We start from the raw sequence: 15,385 nt of genomic DNA, 5'->3' as shown, positions 1-15,385 counted from the left end.
CCTTTCCCCTCTCCTTCCTCTCTATCTCTCTCTTCCCCCGCAGCCAAGGCTCCATTGGAGCAAAGTTGGCCTGGGTGCTAAGGATGGCTCCATGGCCTCCGCCTCAGGTGCTAGAATGGCTCCGGTCACAATGGAGCAACACCCCAGACTGGAGAGCATCACCTCCTGGTGGGCATGCTGGGTGAATCCCGGTCAGGCGCATGTGGGGGTCTGTCTGACTGTCTTCCCACTTCTAACTTCGGAAAATACAGAAAGATAAAAAATAAAAGTGAGAGTATGTACACATACACATTTCTACAGAAACATAAATAAATAAATAAACTGAAAGGATATACATCAAAATATTAATATCTATTTTTCCTTTTCACACTTTTTGTATTTTCCAAATGTCTACATTGATTATGCATCATTCTTACAATCAAGACAGCTGCATCATTTAAAATTGCATGTATATGTATCACTATATACCTGCAATGGGCCTGGTTGGTTCTGTGGTTGTCTCCGTCTTGTTTGTTTAATGAGCTGACAGCAAATTTCATTCTGTAGCTCAGGATGTGTCAGACAGATCTGCAAAGCACTCTGGGCTAGAGATACATGGTAATCAATTGCCGGGGAGTCAACTGCGGCATTTATAAAAAGCTGGCAGGTCTGAATTAAGAAAAAAAGAAAAGACTTACTCAAGATGAGAAATGATATTTATTCTACATGAATTATATTGATTCTCTTCTTAGCAATAGTTTTATTTTTTTCCAAATGGATGGAAAATATATATTATGGTAACACTAATCAAAAGAAATCCAGAGTGGCTACATTAATATCTAACAAACTGGATTTCAGAGCAAGGAATTCTGCCAGAGATAAACAGAGTCACTTTATAATAGTAAAGGGGTCAGTTCATCTAAAAGGACATAACAATCCTAAATGATTATGTACTTAATAAAATATATGAAGCAAAAACCGAAAGGACTGCAAGAAATAACAGACAAATGCACAATTAAGACTTCCATATTCTTCTCTCAATAATTGAGAGAACAAGTGGGCAGAAAATCAGTAAGGATTTAGAAAACTTGAACAACACTATTAACCAACTTGACCTAATTGACACTTCCAGAGCACTGCATCCAAGGGCAGAATATGCATTCGTTTTAAGGGTATACAAAACATTAATGATCTCTTGTCCACCAGACTAGAAACTTCATAAAAGCAGAAACTGTCTTATTTATCTTTTTACTCTTTACATAACATAGACTGACAGAGCAAATGTTTAATTAATGAATGGATTTAAAATCTGATTAAATAAACATCTATTAAGGAGCATTAAAGTGTTTATAAATGTCAATGTTTGACTTTAATTATTGTGTCATTATACAGTAGGTAGTCTTTATCTTTTCTGAGCACAGACTATAATCAAATAAATTTAGTCTCTAACTCAAAGTATTGTTGCCCAATTATTATATACATCATGAAATGATCAATGAAAAAAGACTTCCCGCCTGACCTGTGGTGGCGCAGTGGATAAAGTGTCGACCTGGAAATGCTGAGGTCGCTGGTTCGAAATCCTGGGCTTGCCTGGTCAAGGCACATATGGGAGTTGATGCTTCCAGCTCCTCCCCACCTTCTCTCTCTGTCTCTCTCTCCTCCCTCTCTCCCTCTCTGTCTCTCTCTCTCCCTTTCTCTCTCCTCTCTAAAATGAACAAATAAAATTAAAAAAAAAAAAAAGACTTCCCCCATTCAATTTTATCATGTTAATAAAGTATTACTATCTTATGAACACTGAATTTGTCAAGTGCCTTTTCAGCAGCATCTATAGAGATGACTTTCTACTTAATAATGGGTAATATTAGAAGATATCCTAATATTTAGCCATCCTTGATTTCCTGTAATAAATCTCTTTTAGTCACGATATAAGTACTCTTGTAATATGATGCTGTATTCTGTTTACTAATAGTTTATTAGTTTTTGCATGAAATGCTTTGTTTTGTACAATTGTGTCTGGGGTTTGGTATCAAAGTAAAACTTCACAATGAGAATCCGGTGAGCCTGACTAAACGGTGGTGCAGTGGATAAAGCATCAGATGGGGACACAGAATACCCAGGTTCGAAACTCTGAGGTCCACGGCTTGAGCACAGGTTCACCAGCTTGAGCGTGGGGTCGCTGGCTGGAGCATAGGATCATAGACATGACCCCAAGGTCGCTGGCTTGAGCCCAATGTCACTGGCTTGAGCAAAGGGTCACTTGCTCTGCTGTAGCACCTCCACCCCCAGTCAAGGCACATATGAGAAAACAGTCAATGAACAACTAAGGAGCTGCCATGAAGAATTGATGCTTCTCAGCACTCTCCCTTCCTGTCTGTCTGTACTTAGCTGTCTCTCTTACTGTTTCTCTGTCACAAAAAAAAAAAAAAAAAGGAATCTAGTGATATGATAATTGAGAATTGCTTCAAATAATCCAATGCTGGGGAGCAGTAGGGATGTAAGGAAGAACAAACTGGGCCTGTACTGATGCTATGGAGCTGGATGATGAGGACCTTGGACCTCATATCTTCTCTATTCACATCCGAATTTTCCCGAAAGAAAAAGTTAAGAAGAAAACAATTGTGGAAATTTCCTTCTTTTTCTATGCTTTGGGACAGTGTAAAAAGCATTGAAATTATTTACATTTATAAAGTTTGGTAAATTTCCTTGTTTAAATTTTCATCCTCATATGGAATTAATTTTGCCCATTTATATTTCATTATAAAGTTGATTACTTCATTCAGATTTTCAAATATATTTGTATAGAGGCTTTCTTGCTTTTGGTATTGTGTATTCTATGGGTGAGGTTTTTTTTTTTTTTTTTTTTTTTACATGTTCCATCATGGTAATTTTTAAAACAAACAAAAGTAGAGAGAATAGCATAATGATTGCTCAAGTACTTATCACCAAATGTCAACAATTATTAGCATTTTGCCAAACTTGTTTCATTTTACCTCCACTCTACTCTTTTTCTGGAGGATTTTAATATATATCATGTTATTTTTCCAATAAACATTTTAGTGTGAATAAACAACTGATAAAGATTTTTTCCCAATAACCACCATGTCATATCATACCCACCCCAAATTTACAATAATTCCTTGATATTATCAACTAAACAGATGATTTTTTTTTTTAGATGAAAAGAGTGTAGGCAAAAAGAAGCCAAAAGAAAGACAGAAATTGAGACTCTAAGAGGCTACGGGAGAATGAAGTACCAACATCCTGGTGTGGAGCTGAGACCTGAATGCATATAAGGTACACTATATTTAGAAACTGGTGGAACAAAAGAGAAAATAGATAAAATAATGTCTGTTGGGGGGAGAGATTCAAGGTGATCATGTCTGATGCCCTCTAATTTTCTCAATGAAATATTAAGTAAGTTTGTTGTGAAGAAAATTACTGAGGGGGGAGTTTGAGTGTGAATGTGACCAAAGATCTAGGTAGGAGTTTGGCTGAAGAATTCATGGAATTATGGGTCCCAAGGAACTATGAATGTTAATGAAAGTAATCTAGGCTGGATAAAGAGGGAAGAAAAGCCAAGAGGAAGTTATCAAGCTGTCTCTTGATCTCAAAGAAAATAAATGGCTCAAAACAAACGTCTTAGTGAGGATGAAAATGGAAGAGTAAGAAAATAAGAGAGCTCACAGACTAACAGAATATGGTTAAAAAAGGAGACATTGGAATTTAAACTTTTAGACGTGGTGTACTTATAAAGAATGGTGAGGTCAGGGTGTGGACATGGAGCATGAGAAGGTGAAATAGACTAGAAGTGAAGCTTGCTAACATTAAGAAGGTCAGGAATTTTAAGACCACAGCATTGGTGCATCAAGTAATAATTAAGTCATTCAGCATTATGGCAAGATTTGAGGAAGAAAGAATGTGAGATGGGAGCCAAAATCCTTACTGAAATTTGAAGAGTTACCAGAAGCTAACTGATGACAGAGATGAGATAAAGAGTAATAAAGTTGAAAGACAGGTTTTAAGTGCTCAGGAGTTTGTAATAGAAGTTGAATGAAAAGAATTTGAGAGTACCCCTGGAGAAGAAGGGTGCTGACCCCTCTCCCCACACTGAGGTGGGTGTGATATGAGACATCCCTCCACTTGAGAGACTAATGAGGAAATGATTCTTCTGACATTAAGTGTTTCACATTGCCCAAACCATACACAGTTTATTTCAGTAAATCCCAAATCCTCACTCAGAAAGCATATTCAATTCACCTAATTTTATTTCAGTGGATTGTCTTAATAATAATCTCATTTTGAATTTTCTTGAAATAAGTGAAACTTTATAACCTAAATTATTTATTTTTCTTTTTTTCCAATTCAATTTTTAGTAACATATAACTCCATATAAAATTTTACCTTAAATAATTTAATAGCCTCAGTCTGTAGCGCTTCAGAAGGCAGTGTGGTCAGAGGGGAAACAATTCTTTCCTTGCTGTGACACAGAGTAGGATGTCTCCAGATCTGAGAGGCTAAATGCAGAATAGAATATGAAAAGAAAACAGAAAAGATCACTTATTTTGGCCTCCCCTTTATTAGCCCTTCAGAAATTAGCTCATGCAGGCCTGGCTCACAGCTTTAAGTCATAAAGGTCATGGAAAACCTTTGGCAACATTATTTCATTTCTTTTTCCTAGCCACTGGGGATTCTCATGTCTCTGTTTTGGAGAAATTAAATCTCCAAGAATTTGGTCCTAATATTCTTGGCTGAAACAAGTCTACCAAGGCACTATTATGTTGCTTAAATATGCTAAAGATTGGTGGCCCAGGTAGGGAGATGATTATCCATGAGAAGGAGCTGCAGAAAGATGTAGGAACAAGAAGCCAAAGTAGGAGGAGAGAGAATGATAAGAGCTTGACATCATCCCTAAAATCAACATTTATTAAATTCCTATGTTGAATACTGACAATAAAATGTGATCTCTGCAATTAAGTAAAGCATAACACAGAATCTAGACTCTCCGTGGGGAAACCAATGGGGAGAGTCTTTGAAATTAAAAAGTACTTTTAATGCAAAGCAACAAATGCTACAGAAGAGTTAAATGATAAAGTGCATTGGGGCATAATTTTAATATTTTTCTTTTCCATTTGTTTGTTTATATTTTACTGAGAGGGGAGGCAGAAAGACAGACTCCCTCATGTGCCCCAACCAGAATCCACCTGGCAAGCCCACTAGGGGACAATGCTCTGTTAATCTGGGGCTGTTGCTCTGTTGCTCAGCAACCTAGCCATTTTTTAGTGCCTGAGACAGAGGCCATGGAGTCATCCTCAGAGCCCAAGGCCAACTCACTCCAATCGATCCATGGTTGTGGGAGGGGAAGAGAGAGAGAGAGAGAGAGAGAGAGAGAGAGAGAGAGAGAGAGAGAGAAGGTAGAGAGGTAGAGAAGCTGATGTTCACTTCTTCTGTGTGCCCTGACTGAAACTTGAACCTGGGACAGCCACACACCAGGCCAATACTCTACCACTGAGTCAACCAGCCAGGGTTAATTTTAATATTTATTGAGAAACTTTTACGAGCCAGATGCTGAGCTGGAGTGGGCTGGCTGGGGGAGCATCTAAGATAGGTCAGATTTCATCAGGTTGGGGAGGAATGTGAAGGAAAGGGAGGAATGTGAAGGAAATTTCAGGCAGAGTAGTAATGTGAGCAAAGGCAGATGTGTCACAGGATATGGAATTTCAGGGAATGATGGTCTCCCCGGACCCTAAGAACCACAGTGAGAATCTTGACCCATGACAAGCAAAGGGAGTGAAACGGTGGGTACATTGCAGGGAAACAAATCCCCACAAAGTAAAAACTGCATTAGGCTAAGGGGGTTAGGGTCTATTTAATAAACTGTAAAGCCTTATATGTTATGGACTTACAAGTTTCCCCTTCAATATTTAGCAATTTACAAACAAGTTGTTCAAATTCAGATCCAACGTTTACATTGTTACTTCCAGCTGCAACAGTCAGATGATAAAGCCAAGTGTCCTTAAAAACAAAACATATTAATAGAGACATTAACCAATTTATAATTTTTGGTCACTTAAGGAAAAAAACCAAATTGCATAAATAGAAAACTTTGACACTAAAAAAGAACTTTAACTTTTAAATAATTACTAAAAGCCACTTATTCAAACTGTTCTGAAGCAGGCTCACTTGAATTGTAATCATAGTCATTTTTATAAAGAAGATATGGTATACAGACACAATAGGCTATTATTTGGCCTTAAAAAAAGAAGGGATACTTTATAAAAGTTGTTTATAGGTTTGAGATATAGTAACTATCCATGAAATATCTTATTTTTTATATTATCCTTTTAGCTATGTTTATGATTTTATTTAATATAAAGAAGTATTTCACTGTTTTGTAGTCAAATCTGTCAACCATTCCTACTGTGTTTCTTACATTGCCCCCTTTTTAAGAAAGTACATTTTATTCCAAGATCACCTAAATGGTCTTTAACAAATTATTTCATTTAACTCTTTAAATCCATTGGAAATTATTTTGCTACATGTGTGGGATGACAAACTAATGTTTTCCTAGATGGCCAATTTTCTTAATAAATAGTGAACACAAACTACTACGTATTGAATAATCCATTACTTCCCCACTAATTTGTGATGCCTCTTATATCACAAATTAATTTTTACTTTTTGTCATGTTAATGTTTAGATTTTTATAAATGACTACATATATATATATAATACACATAATAATTCATGTTCAATTTTATCTAAACCAAAATTTTGTTTAAAATGTAGCAAAACTATAAGGTAGAGGTCTTAGGGGCCCAAAAAAATCCAATGTGAGACATACACATTTAAAAATAATTTTAAATCTTATTTATTCATTTTAGAGAGAGATGGGGGGGGTGAGGAGGAACAGGAAGCATCAACTCTCATATGTGCCTTGACAAGGCAAAGCCCAGGGTTTTGAACCAGCGATCTCAGCATTCCAGGTCAACACTTTCTCCACTGCGCCACCATAGGTCAGGCCCAAGACAGCCACATTTTGAACACAAAGTCTCTTTATCCTACACCTTTCTGCACTAATTTCAGTCTTGAGACCACTTTGATCAGTAGGATTGAAAAATGACACAATTAAACAAGGCTTGGTTCTAGGGATGTAGGGAATCTCTGAAAAGAGAACTGAAAGTCTTTTGCAAACTTTTCTTCCTTGTTTCCATTAAAATGATTTGAAAATTATTACCAGTACTTAATAACATTAATCCACATTATTCTAAATCAACTGTAAAGTCCTTACATACCTTTTCATGCTTGGATCCAATGAGGAGGTAAGTCGGCCCTTGGTCTTTGGGGTGGATCACGATGGTGTAATGTGTGGATAACAGGCTTCGCCCGCTGGCTTCATAATCTTCATCTGAATCACAGGATCTGTCGACCTCTTCAACTTTAGCTTCCCAGAGTTTGATCTGACCTAAAGGAAACTAAAGTAAATATTAGTATTGGGGGAAAGGCACTTTCTAAATCTTTCCTTAGTAATTTATTATATCATTTTTTAAATGAATGCCTAAAGGCAATCGGATTATCCACATTGTTACGAAAGCAATAGTCACAACCAAAATACCCAATTATGGCCCCAATTGTAATATAAAACAATAATTTGAATACTAGACATTTAAATTTTGTGGAAAAAGCAAGAAAAGCTACTTTACCTAGTCAAGCAATTATGTAACTCAGTCAAAGTATTCATTTGATTTCCCCCTTTGCCCCCACCCCAGCTGCAGAATTGATTTGATTAGGTACTGGGTCAAAAGGACAAGGGCAGACGTAGTCTCAATACTATTCATAAAAAAAGTAAAACAATTAGGTAGCTGGTACAAAGAAGTGTGATTAACTTTCCTTCTAAACCCCAATAAAATGAGCAGCGTTCTGTGAGAGTATTTATTAACATATGTAATACTTCACAAAACAATGCCATGATTTCTTCCATCTTACTTTAAGGGTATGAGAAACTTCTTAAAACTTATGCACATTAAATTTTACCTACTATTTTATTGATAAAAACAATTATATCTGTTGTGTTGAATATTCAGCATATTTGTTTTAAAACTGTACACAGTCTGCTTCAGATTTACAGCTTCTAAAATATCTGACCAGGTTTGCAAGTGCAGTCTGAAAAAGTTTATTCTAATTCCAAGAGCATTTACCACCATCCATTTTCATGATCAGGGCCAGGGTTCAGTGCTTGGACACTTTTTCCATCTATGTGCACATGGGTGATCTTACCCGAGCTTATGGCTTTAGTACCAGCATACATTAGCTACTCCTACATTTATAGCTCCAAACTCACTATCTCTACTTAGATCTCTAATAGGTTCTTAAGCATAACTTTGTAAATCCTCTCCCACAATGTCCCCTGCGCAGTGTTCCCATCCCAGCTGTTGGCAACTTTATCTTTCCAGCTGTTTAGGCCTCGTTACAATGGCATCATTACTGACTCTGTTGTTTCTCTTACTTTCCCTATCTTTTCAGTCAACAATTCCTGTTAGCAGCAGGCTTTTCAGAATATATTCAGAATCTGGTCACTGCTCACACCTCCACTGCCACCACTAAACCACAATCATGCTTCACCTAGATTATTTAACAGCCTTCTCACCAGGCCCCTCCTTACTCCCTGCAGGCAGCTGCAGGAGTGTTCCTTTTAGTCATAAACTAGGTCATGGCAATGTTCTGACAGATCAAAAACCTCCAACGGCTTCTCAATTTACTTGGAGTAAAAACCAAAGTCCCCATCATGATAAGGCCTCATGTAATTCTCTTCTTAACAGACTGCAGTCCAGTCACACTGACCCTCTCACTATTCCTCAAACAAACCAGCCATGCTCCTGCCTCAGGGTCTTTGTCTTGCTGTTCCCTCCGCCTGGAACGCTCTTGCCCAGAATATCCATGTGCCTGTGCTTTTACCCAATTAAAATGTCACATTTTCAATGAGGTCTTGTCTGGGTATCTTATCTGAAATGCAATGTTATCTGCCTAATAGCTGATTAATAATAAAATGAATTCATTTAATTAATATGTTGTTTTTCATGAAAACATGACTTCTTTTCCCCATTAAATAACAATTACTTTCTGAGTAGTTACTGTGTACAAAGCACTATTCTGAGCACTGATGATGTTTGACCAAAATCTATGTACTCTAGTTGACTAATGTCACCCTGTTAAATTTAATCATCTACATAAAAAATTTAAAAGAAAATTACTATTAAATGACTAACTTAAATGTTAAAAAAAAGATGCAAAAGACATAATTGAGAATCAAGACCCTTGTAGTATATGATTATCTCAATAAATTTAATGCAAAATTTCAACCTTATCAAAAATTCTAAAATTTTAACTAACAGAAGAATGATAGAAAAAACTTAAGACATAACAAAAGAATAGCATATTAAAAATACATCTAATTAGCATATTAAAAATACATACATACCTTATCCTCTTGACTGCGAAAATAATATAGTGTTTTTCCTACAAGTGTACACCAGACTCTCTTGGAGTAGCCATGTTTTACCTGAAATCATATTTTAAAGAGTTACAAATGTAGCTAGCTCAAAACTCTAACATGTTTAAGTATAGCATATAACTCTATTTGAAGTTGTATAAGTATCCAGTTTGTTCAAGGTATAAGTGATATTCCAACTAGACTGTCCAAATGCGCTTCAAGTTTCCCTGTTACAGGGTAGCACGGCATGTTTTGTTTTGGTGCTCACTGTTCAGCATTTAATAAATGTTGACTACCTTGTTAATATTTGCATTCTATTTGTCTCATCTATTTCTTTGTTCCATTTTCATCTTTATCTCCTTCTATGTTGTTAGCTTACGGTCTTAGTATATGTAGAAAGCTAACGGTTCACGATCAGGTTTATGGTCAGGCTCAAGGTCACAGTCATGGTCAGGTTCACAGTCATGTTCAGGTTCATAATAAGTTTTCTAGGTTTTTTTGAGACATTTTTTTAAGACATTTATTTTTTCTGCCTTTAATTCCAAAGTAAATCCATGTAAACACTTGTGATCATCTTGGATTCGTCACACTCAGGTTCATGTCCATGCTGCGGCACACCTGTGGCTGTGGCTCTGGTTGAGGCTTAGGCATCATGGTCAAGCTCAAGTTCAAGTTGGTGGGCAAGTTCAAGTTTGCAGTGAGGGTCCTGGTCAAGTTTACATTTACAGTCACAGCCACGTTTAGGGTCACATTCACATAGTGGCTCTGGCTGCAGCTGTGGCTCAGGCTCAGCTCAGGTTTAGTCACAGCCAAGTTAATTGTCAAGTTCAAGGTCACAACCAAGTTCAAGCATGCATTCAAGCTCAAGTTTAAGGTCAGGTTCAAACTGAAGCTCAAGTTCATGGTTAAGTTTACGGACGAGTTCAAGTTCATGGTCAGGCTCAAGGTCAGGTTCAGGGTTGTGGTCAGGTTCGAGGGCTCAGTCATGGTCACCTTCAGGTTCAAGTTTACATTCCCATCCAGCTGTGGCTGTGGCTGTGGCTCAAGTTCAGGTTCTCACATTTATTTGACATCTAATTAAGGGTCTATCGATTTCATTTTATGAGTTAGAATTATTTTAGAAGTTATATCCCTAACTGAAATGAATGTAGAATTACTCATAAAATCCTTGCTGCCTTCATACAATTTACCATTTTGTTGGATGATCAAGTGAAGACTAACATACTCAGTTTTTTTAATAACCTCTCTCTTTACTCTTCCCTATAAAAACCTGGCACCACGGCTAAGGACAGTGCCCTTCAAAGATTCACAGACTCTCAGGTTGTCCAAGTCAGGTTCAAGGTCAAGTTCATGGTCAGTGAGGTTCATGGTCAGGTTCAAGGAGCACCCAGCCTTGTGACAAGATAGACAAACCTTCATCAAGAACAGAGTTTGCATTTATATGTTTTGTTTTGTAGAAGACATTTTACCAAAATTTTTACTGACCATTATAGGTTTTTCATCATTTGATCTCTTTATGAAGGTCTTTACTGGTCATTCCTCCCTGCTCAGACATTGGAGATCTTTGCCGTTCAGTCACAGCTATACCCTCATTCCTAGAAAAATTCTAAACCCTATTCCTGCCAGTGGATAAATTTACAATAAGCGCTGTTGCCCCAGACCTAAATGTGGTATGCTTGGTTGAACTTGCCTTACGATTTCACTATCCTACCAGCCCTGCCAAGTTCTGCCTTGAGACTAGACCTCCCCTGCAATAGTTAGAGTGGGCTTCAAGCTGGAGAGGCCTATCATCCAGAAACTATGACACTAGCCAGTAAAAACTGAAGCCCAGCATTCTGCTATCAAACTTCCCTGGTGACAGTATTAAGGAGAAAAATACAGGAAAGGAGAAGCAAGTACTTGGGGTGGGGAGGGGTGTTTTACAATTTAAAATAAGAAGCCCAGGAAGGAGGAAGATGAGCTATGAAGTTATCTGAGAGAATAACACTGTGAGCAAAGGAAGCAGCAAGTTCCAAGGCCCTGAGATAGTGTGTGCCCACCCCCGTGTCTCAGACTGACAAGTGAGAACAGAGGTCATCCAGGAAGGGGCAGGAGGTGACGGTGGGGGCACACATATTTTGAAGAACCCTTGCAATGACTTACATTTAAATGGACTGTTCTGATAGTAATGCATGGAGAAGAATATAAATTACTGACACAACAGATTTTTATAGTAGGCAAATCACTATAGTAGAAAAGGACTGAATTTTGAGATCAAATGGCTTAAATTTCAGTTCTATGGCATACCAGATGGTTGTCCTCAAGCAACCAACTTAACCTCTCGGCTTCTGTGGGCAACATGGGATTATTGTACACCTCCCTGGGCTGTTGTGATGACCAAAGAAGAAAATGTAAACAAAGAATAATAGTAGTTACTCAATAAATGCTTCCTTCCTCACCATGCATGAGAAGTAAAACACATGTTTCATTTAAACCCACACACGCAGCCAGTCTTGAGGCTTTCAAAGTTATGGTTTAAGCAAACAATTCCACCATCTCACAGTCTGATGGATTTAGAATGCTGTTTGAGGAAAAACAAAAAAATGTTTCATTTGGCAAGACATGTTTCAGTTTAATTAAATTTAGAAACATATGTTTGCAGACAAATATCCTGAAGTTTTAAATAGTTTGTGTTATGCAGGTTTTATTTTCTTCTTTTTTTAAACTCAAAAAAAATCAAACTCAAAAGAAAAAAAACTCATCAAAATAGGAGTAGCCCTGGCCGGTTGGCTCAGTGGTAGAATGTCAGCCTGGCGTGCAGGAGTCCTGGGTTCAATTCCAGTCCAGGGCACACAGGAGAGGCACCCATCTGCTTCTCCACCCCTCCCCCTCTACTTCCTTTCTGTCTCTCTTCTCCTCCTGCAGCCGAGGCTCCATAGAAGCAAAGTTTGCCTGGGCGCTGAGGATGGCTCCGTGGCCTCTGCCTCAGGCGCTAGAATGGCTCTGATTGCGGCAGAGCGACGCCCCAGATGGGCAGAGCATCCCCCCTAGTGGGCATGCCGGGTGGATCCCGGTCGGGCGCATGCGGGAGTCTGTCTGACTGCCTCCCCGTTTCCAATTTAAGAAAAAAGAAAAAAGAAAAAACTGAAGTATAATGCATCAGGCTGTAGAGATTATCCTTTTGAGATGATTTATCTTTAAAATAGAACAATGGGGTCCTGGCCGGTTGGCTCAGCGGTAGAGCGTCGGCCTGGCGTGCGGGGAACCCGGGTTCTATTCCCGGCCAGGGCACATAGGAGAAGCGCCCATTTGCTTCTCCACCCCCCCCCCTTCCTCTCTGTCTCTCTCTTCCCCTCCCGCAGCCAAGGCTCCACTGGAGCAAAGATGGCCCGGGCACTGGGGATGGCTCCTTGGCCTCTGCCCCAGGCGCTAGAGTGGCTCTGGTCGGGGCAGAGCGACGCCCCGGAGGGGCAGAGCATCGCCCCCTGGTGGGCAGAGCGTGGCCCTTGGTGGGCGTGCCGGGTGGATCCTGGTTGGGCGCAAGTGGGAGTCTGTCTGACTGTCTCTCCCCGTTTCCAGCTTCAGAAAAATACAAAAAAAAAAAAAAAATAGAACAATGGGTACTTTTGAAGAACCACAAACTAATGAAGACCTTTGCCAATTCACTGTAAAAGCTGTGTTTAAAAGCACCATCTATCTTTATATGTAGATCTAATAATATTAAATTCTTAAATCTCTGAATCATTCTGTAAAACTCATAATAAAGCAAATTACACTAGAAGAATTCTCATGAAGATTTAAAGGCAACCTCAAACCTCAAGGCTTTGGGGAACTAAGTGTGGAAAAAATCATTTTTTACCTTGCATCCATAGCAAAGAGGCTTCATATCATCTCTGCTTGAAACTTTGAAGACAAATTGTATATTATATCCAGCTGAGCCTTTGTTATCACACACAAAAAACATAAGCTCCCATGGTCTACTCTCTTTTCCTATTCTCGAACCTATAGCCTTGTCTACTACAAATCCTGACACCAGCTCTGCTGACTTCAGTATCTGGTGAAACTCTTGTGATAACAATACATATTTTTGAAGTGTTGGTATGTGCTAACCACTGTTCTAAAGAACTTTATCTGCTTAAGTAATTCATTTATTCCTCCCAACACCCTGTGAGGTGGGCACTGTAATTATCCCCACTCTGTAAATAAGGATGCTAAGGCACTGAGCCTGTAAGTAACTTATTCAAGGTCACACAATGTGTCAGAGCCAGGACTTTCGCCCATGCTCTTGCCCTAGCATCTTCGCTACACTGCCTCTCGACAGTCTTAGCCCACAGTTCCTTGCTCTCTTCATTTGTTACCCCTCCATTTTTACCATCCATCTCTTGGCCATATCTAGTCTGCTCCACTTCTGAAATTTACATACAACCCTCTGATCTCAACATCCCTCCATCTCTTTCCTTACTCACACCACTCCATTCCTTGACTTCATTCAAAACTTTGAGTCCCCTGCTCCTCTCATTTTAATCCAGTTTACCAGGTCCCCACGGTCTGTCTTTCTTCTCCACAACCTTGAATCCTGTGTTTGATCATAAAACAGCTCTTGCTCTTGTGATTAGGTTGTATTACTAAGCTTCTGACAAATCCACCCAACAAAATTTATTTATTTATTTATTTATTTATTTATTTATTTATTTTTTAGTGAGAGGAGGGGAGGCAGAGACAGACTCCCACATGTGCCCTGACTGGGATCCACCGACAAGCCCACTAGGGGGCAATGCTCTGCCCATCTGGGGCCCTTGCTCTGTTGCAACCAGAGCTATATTTTAATGCCTGAGGCGTAGGCAATGGAGTCATCCTCAGCACCTGGGGCCAACTCGCTCTAATTGAGCCATAGCTGCAGGAGGGGAGGAGAAGAGAGAGAGATAGAAACGAGAGGGGGAGGGGGAAGGGTGGAGAAGCAGATGGGTGCTTCTCCTGTGTGCCCTCACTGGGAATCGAACCCAGGATTTCCACACACCAGACCTATGTTCTACCACTGAGCCAACCAGCCAAGACCTATTTATTATTATTTTTTAATTAGATTTTTTTTGAGCAAGGGAGATATTTGTTGTTCCATTTATTTATGCATTCACTGGTTGATTCTTGTATGTGGGATTGAACCCAGAACCTTGGTGTATGGGGACGATTCCCTAACCAACTGAGCTACCTGGCCAGGGCTTCCATTTGCTTTTAAATAACCCAGTGGAGAGTGTGGGAAGAGAAAGAAGATTATGGTTATGAGGGATTATATGAAATAACATTAGTCATAGCTAATCATTGTTGAAACGGAGTGATGAATATGAGGGTTTATTCTATTATTCCTTCTACTTTCATATATGTTTGAAAATGCCTGTCATAAAACATTGATATTTAAATCATCTTGATAGACATGTATAAGGAAGTAAAATATTAACAGTAGAATCTAGGTGGTAGGAATATCAGTGTTCACTGTAAAATTCTTCTGACTTTTCTGCTTATTTGAAAAGTTACATAATAAAATGTTAGAGAAAAAGATCACTGTCCTCACAGCGCTACAATGTAGATTCTCTGCTTCTATTTCTGTCATCTAAAGACAGTAAAGAAAAATAACCAATCTCCATGCCCCACACACTTAGCTACTCACCCTTCCTCACCTTTCTGCCAGTCCAGCCCTCTCACATCTTAGTATCTTTCAGCCCATTGCCTGGCATGTAGTAACTGCCCAATAAATTTTTTTTAATAAATGAATTCTTATATAAAAAACATTCTTCCTAAGCAGTAAAATTACAAGATTAAATATCTATAATTCAATTAGTAAAGTTCTTAATATCTACCTATATATTTCCGTACTTAATATTAATGTGCCAACTTGGAAAAAAACTCCTCCCCTCTAAAGTACTCAGACTGTCCCACAGTATCTCA

The 15,385-nt window shown here is 38.7% G+C and overlaps 1 protein-coding gene across 1 annotated transcript in view; it reads right to left on the bottom strand.

The window, feature by feature from the left end:
- The window catches only part of PLEKHH2 (pleckstrin homology, MyTH4 and FERM domain containing H2), a 111,127-nt gene that overhangs the window by 33,072 nt on the left and 62,670 nt on the right, over nucleotides 1–15,385 (bottom strand). Inside the window, exons 16-20 of the mRNA XM_066267027.1 lie at nucleotides 9,455–9,535; nucleotides 7,272–7,451; nucleotides 5,883–5,991; nucleotides 4,381–4,493; nucleotides 469–648 (exon numbers count right to left, since the gene is read on the bottom strand). Coding sequence (XP_066123124.1) covers nucleotides 469–648; nucleotides 4,381–4,493; nucleotides 5,883–5,991; nucleotides 7,272–7,451; nucleotides 9,455–9,535 — 663 coding nt within the window. The remainder of the gene's footprint in view (nucleotides 1–468; nucleotides 649–4,380; nucleotides 4,494–5,882; nucleotides 5,992–7,271; nucleotides 7,452–9,454; nucleotides 9,536–15,385) is intronic.

The sequence above is a fragment of the Saccopteryx bilineata genome, chromosome 3 (genome assembly GCF_036850765.1).
Source record: "Saccopteryx bilineata isolate mSacBil1 chromosome 3, mSacBil1_pri_phased_curated, whole genome shotgun sequence".
Taxonomy (NCBI): Eukaryota; Metazoa; Chordata; class Mammalia; order Chiroptera; family Emballonuridae; genus Saccopteryx; species Saccopteryx bilineata.
The sequence above is the reverse complement of the archived record's forward strand: the minus strand, read 5'-3'. Positions and strand labels throughout refer to the sequence as shown.